At 52.7% G+C, this 5,620-nt stretch overlaps 1 protein-coding gene across 1 annotated transcript in view; it reads left to right on the top strand.

The window, feature by feature from the left end:
* The window catches only part of KIAA1147 (KIAA1147 ortholog), a 42,231-nt gene that overhangs the window by 35,261 nt on the left and 1,350 nt on the right, over positions 1-5,620 (top strand). The window contains exons 4-7 of the mRNA XM_006861178.1: positions 1,654-1,807; positions 4,341-4,479; positions 5,154-5,285; positions 5,401-5,551. Of these exons, the coding sequence (XP_006861240.1) occupies positions 1,654-1,807; positions 4,341-4,479; positions 5,154-5,285; positions 5,401-5,551 (576 nt within the window). The remainder of the gene's footprint in view (positions 1-1,653; positions 1,808-4,340; positions 4,480-5,153; positions 5,286-5,400; positions 5,552-5,620) is intronic.

The raw sequence follows: 5,620 nt of genomic DNA, 5'->3' as shown, positions 1-5,620 counted from the left end.
GGCCTCTTCTGAATCCAGCTTGAACCTCTGGAAGTTCTCTGTCAATGTATGATTGCAGTCGTTTCTGTATTACCTTTAGCAAAACTTTGCTCACTACATATATATATATATGTAGTGAGAGAGAGAGAGTCCTGATGTGTTGCTACAGGCTAATGCGCTGGATCGTAAGGTCGGTTTGAACAGCAAGGTTGACGGCTCAAGCTCACCAGCTGCTCCTCAGAAATCCTGTGCAGGCTTGCTATGAGTCAGAAATGACTTGACAGCGCTAAACAACAACATATCTATCAGAACGTTTACAGATTCCACATGTCCCACATGTACAATTCAGTGACATTGCGTATTTTCATAATGTTGGACGATCAGCACTGGCATCCATCACCATTAACAGGACATCAGTGTCCGTGTCTTCATCTGGGCTCTTTAGAGAAGCCAGGTCAGTGAAGCTTATATATACACACGCAACGAGACGTTTTTAGCCAGGAAATGCCTCTGACAGTTGTAGGGTTAAGCCAGCCCTGAGACTGTGGGTCAGATGGTCAGACAGCTGGCAGGCAAGTTGGGCAGGTAAGAAGACAGGCTGCAGATGACTCCCAGGCCACTAGTTCAAGGCCATAGTGCTGCAGATCAGATGACGAACCAGATGGATCCAGACCTAGCAGGAAGCAAGCAAGCTTTGCTTCAGTGTCCAGTACGTTGGCTCGGAGGAAACCTCTTTCAATTGAGTGGCTGCTCACCACAGAGCTCATCAGGGTAGTCATGACGTGACATTAGATTTCAAGGGATGGCTCCATCTTCATTGGCGGACCACCAAGAGACTGGCCAGTCAAGGAAACACAGAACCTTAACCACCACGCCCCGTAAGCAACACCTCCCTCTTCTCCCTTCCTTCTGCACCTGGGAACCACGAATGAGCATTACCTCCATAGTACGCCCTTTATACCTAGGTGGGCTCCGACAGTATTTACCCTTTTATGTCTGACTTCTTTATTGTTTTCAAGGTCCACCCATGTTGTAGTGTGTTTTGGGACTTCATTTCTTTTTGTGGCTGACTACTAGTCCATTTTCTGGATGGCCCACATTGTGTTGATCAATTTCATCTTTTGGTGGACACTAGGGTGTTGTCACCTTTTGGCTCTTGTGGGTAACGGTGCAGTGAAGCCAGGAGTCCAGGTGCATTCAGATGCTCTTTAGTGCTGAAGTAGGAGTCCATCCAATCATGACGAACGCTCCTTAGGGCAGATGTTAGGGTGGGTGTTTCTCTTTTGTCTTTCTGACAACAAAGAGAGGAAACAAGCTTAGTTCCCAGACAAAGTGGCTTTCAGCAGAGCTGTGTAGCTTTCACAGTTTTTTTCCCCAGTGGACAACCATTCTCCCGGAAGTACATGCTGTTTTTTGTACCTCGTTCAAGAACAATAGGTGTTACTCACGGTCTGTTAATTTTGTCTGTTTCCCAAGAGAAGGGCACTGTGACATGGCACCATTAGTGTGCCAGGCCCACATACAAGCTTTTCCTGAGGCCCTTCTGTGGCCCCAAAAGTGGGGTGTTGGGGATCATGTTCGTGCTGTGACTAGGGGCAGGGTGTGTGTGTCCAGCACTGTTCTCACCGTCTCTCTGTGTGGATGTGCATGTGTCCCTGTGTGTGTGCTATGCAGGCACCAGCTGGAGACGCCGGGACACTATTCTCATCTGGCTGCGTTCTACGAGGACAAGAAAGGGGTGCTCCACACTGGTCCAGGGAGAGGCAGCCGCCTGCCTCCCGTCTACTGGCTGTCCTCCATCCACCGGTACATGTACCCCGAGATGAAGGTGAGGTCGGTCAGCTCTCAGCATGCACTGTGGCTGATCCGGTAGTCTGCATGAGTTTTTAATTAATTAGGAACATATGCTTGGCCTCTGCCTTCAGGAGACTAGGATGGGAACAAGCGTGTAATGTGAGCATTAGGTTCTTTTAGGGCAAGTTGTCTTCAATTATGGGTTTGCTGAGATTTAGACAGCACAGCACAGAGCTGTGTATGAGAGGCCGGCCGGTGCTGGTGGGTCCAGGAAGGGAAGAGGTTGGATTTGAGTCTGTTGGTTCCGTCAGGTCATTTCAAGCTGGACCTTTGAACAATGATGTTTTGGATGAGCAGGCATAGTATTCTCTTACTGATGGTATTTTAAAATACTACTTTTTTGTGTCTTTTTTTCTGAAGTGCTTTGTCACAAGACTATGTCTGTTCACATTTAACCAAAAACCTGGCCAAGTGTGAGGTGTTGGCAGATACAGATACACCCGGGCAGGAAGCTAGTTCTTGCCTTTTCCCTTCCTGTGCCTGCTCACAAGACACACCCAGGGCCACCCTGTAGAGAAATCAGGTGAAGGGAGACCCCTGGGGAGGCATCTTGGTTGAGGAGGGAGCCTCCTGGGTGTGTAGTGAGGAGGGAAGTGCAAGATGCCGACTTTAGCCCGAGGGCCCATCTCAACCTTCCAGTCTCAGGACTGGGTGCCCCCTATTGGCCTGGCTGTGTCCCTGAGTTGGCTCATTCCAGAGGGTCCCTGGTGGGGACAACACTGTGACTTGTAAAATAGTCACATGGAGTGGCACCAGAGAAGCATGACCAATCAGGGACAGTGGGGGTGGCCACATATTAGACCAATTGTTGTTGCTGATCAGTGCTGTCGAACCCGACTCTTTACAACCCTGTATAGGGTTTCTGAGGAGCAACTGGTGGGTTTGAACTGCCGACCTTGTGGTTCCTAGTCTGGTGCTGATCCTATCGTGCCTCACCTGGAGTCTGACGTACCTCAGAGACGCTGCGGGTACCGTGCCAGACATCTCACAATAAAGTGAGCGACACAAAGTTCTGGTTTCTTAGTGCGTGTAAAGGTTACGTTCACACTAGCCTATAATCCATGAAGTCTGCAGCCATCAGGTTGTCTCCGACCCATAGCAACCCTGTAGAGAGTTTCCAAGGAGCAGCTGGTGAGCTTGAACTGCCAACCTTACGGTTCAAACTGACTTTGCAGTCCAGCACCTTAACCCGCAGTGCCACACCAGGACTCCAGAAATCTGTAGTGGCATTGTGGAAAAGCTTGGAGTGTTTTGAGAACAACTAGACTTGTTGGATGCGGGGTTGCCAGAAGCCTTCCATTTTTAATGTACACAGTATCTTTGAAGGCAAGAAAGAGAGGGCCACCTGCATTTTGTGTGGCCTCCCTTGTGTCATTGCAGCCACACGAGCTACAGGAATGTCTCCTTGTTTCACCAATCAGGAAAGTGAGCCGGAAACGTGAATACCCGTTCCCAGGGCCCCTGTGTCTGCAGATGGCAGTGGAGAGGGGGCTTCAGCCTGTCCGGGGCCTGAGTTCCCAGACCATCTTGGCTCTGAGGAAGCTGGGGTCAGCAGGCAAGGGAGGCAGGTGGGCATGCAGGACCTAGTGGTCTCCCACACTTGCCTGACAAGCTCAGCTGGGGCCGTTTGCTTGTTGTGCCCTCCCAGTGCCCAGTCAGGGTTTGGAGTTGAGTTTTTTCATCGAGGTGCGTTTTTACTGCAGACACTTCTAGAAAATTGAATTCAGCTTTGCGCCCTTGGCACGTCTGTGGTGGAGTCAGCTCCTCACTCCCAGCCAATCCATGCACAAAGGAATGAAGCTGTGTCCGACCTTGTGCCACCATGTGATTGATTCAGGGGGGACCGTTGTGCCCAGTACATTTTCATGGGCTGATTTTCAGACATTGAATGCCAGACCCTTCTTCCTCGTCTGTCTTAGTCTGGAAGCTCTAACGAAGCTTGTTCGGCATCGTAGCAACTCACAAGCCCCCACCCCACTGACAGATGGGGCACGGTGAGGGGCTACGGCGGTGCATTGGCTGGGAATGGGACTTGGCTCTCCTGCATGGAAGGCGAGAATTCTACAACAGTGTCCCCAGTAAAGTATCCCTAAATGCAAGCTTCATGTGCCAGGGGGCTACTGTTTCTGTCATCAGGAGGAACAAGTCCCCTGGTGAAGGAAGTCATGCCTGCTAAAATAGAGGGTCGGCGTAAAAGAGGAAGACCCTCAACAAGGGTCTGACACGGTGGCTACAACAATGGGCTTACAATTAACACAACAGCCATGACGCTGTGCAGGCCAGACAGTGTTTTCCTTAGGTTGCACGTGGGATCACTGTGAGCCGGAACCAACTCCATGGCATCTGATGAGAACAGTCCCGGTCTAAGCGTTTTCAAGGGAAAAGTAGCACTTTGTGTAGATCTGTGTGGTTGCACTGGGGTTTGGGGTGTTTATCATGTTCCGGCACTGAATATTGTTTCGGGCCATATTTCTCTCAATCATCCATTCTCCGGCTCTGTGTTCCAGATCACACACCCGGCCGGCTGCATGTCTCAGTTCATCAAGTTCTTCGGAGAACGGATCCTCACCCTGTGGAAGTTTGCGTTACTACGGAAACGCATCCTCATCTTCTCCCCGCCGCCTGTGGGCGTTGTCTGCTATCGAGGTAACTAGAAGGCAGCCTGGCACACTGCCGGGGGTTCCCGGAGCACACTGCTGGCTCTTCCCCGTGGTGACCCCAAGCAGAAGGGTTTTGTCAGAGTCAGGTTTGGGCTTCAGAGTGGGGGTTCTGGGATGATGGAGGAGCTGGAGCAGGGGATGGATCCGGTGGTCTGCTGACAGATGAGCGGCTGCCTTAAAGCAGAGGATGGAATCCAGATGGGAAAACCTGGTGTTTGGTAGATGTGAGGTTGTAAGGGAGGGGAGTCTAGGATGACAAGATGGGGGTCTGTCACATAAGGTTGGTGTGAGGGGATCATCCACCGGTGAGGTTGGGGCTGGACCTTCGGGCTGGGGTTTAAGACGAGCATGTCTCATTCATGGTACTGATGGTCATGGGGCTGGGAGCAGAGGCTGCACGTGCCACACAGCAGGTGGACACCAGGGTCAGCAGGTGTGGCGGGGGAGCCCAAAGGTGCTGGGTGCAGAGGCAGGAGGCCCACAGTTATGGATCTACTGAGACAGGCTGGATGTTGTCTCTGGGACCTGACCAGCATGTCTCCATGGTGCCACACGAGGCCCCGTCACCTCAGGAGTGCCCAGGGCTGAAAGCAGAGTGGTGCTGGCCTGGGCTCGAGGGGCAGAGGGTGGGAGCTGGCTGAGCCCCCCGCTGCCCCACAGTGTACTGCTGCTGCTGCCTGGCCAACATCTCTCTGCCTGGCATTGGGGGCACCATCCCCGAGTCCAAACCCTTCTTCTACGTGAATGTGACCGACATCGACAGCTTGGAGGTGGAGATGTCTTACGTAGCCTGTAAGTGTGGGCACCCCCTCCCCCCAGCACTGCCGTGGCTCTGCATCCAGGGGCGGGCTGGCACCCCTCCTCCTTGTCCCCAGGGTCAGCAGGCACCCCTCACTTCCCCCCACAGGCACCACAGAGAAGATCTTCGAGGAGAAACGGGAGCTCTATGATGTCTACGTGGACAACCAGAACGTGAGGACTCACCACGACCACCTGCAGCCTCTGCTGAAAATCAACAACGCCGACCGGGAGAAGTACCGACGCCTCACAGAGCAGAGGTGGGCCCCTGGGTCAGCGCTGGGCCCGGGGGACAGGGACGCCTCACGGAGCAGAGGTGGGCCCCTGGG

The sequence above is a fragment of the Chrysochloris asiatica genome, unplaced genomic scaffold, assembly GCF_000296735.1.
Source record: "Chrysochloris asiatica unplaced genomic scaffold, ChrAsi1.0 scaffold00041, whole genome shotgun sequence".
NCBI classification, from domain to species: domain Eukaryota; kingdom Metazoa; phylum Chordata; class Mammalia; order Afrosoricida; family Chrysochloridae; genus Chrysochloris; species Chrysochloris asiatica.
The sequence above is the reverse complement of the archived record's forward strand: the minus strand, read 5'-3'. Positions and strand labels throughout refer to the sequence as shown.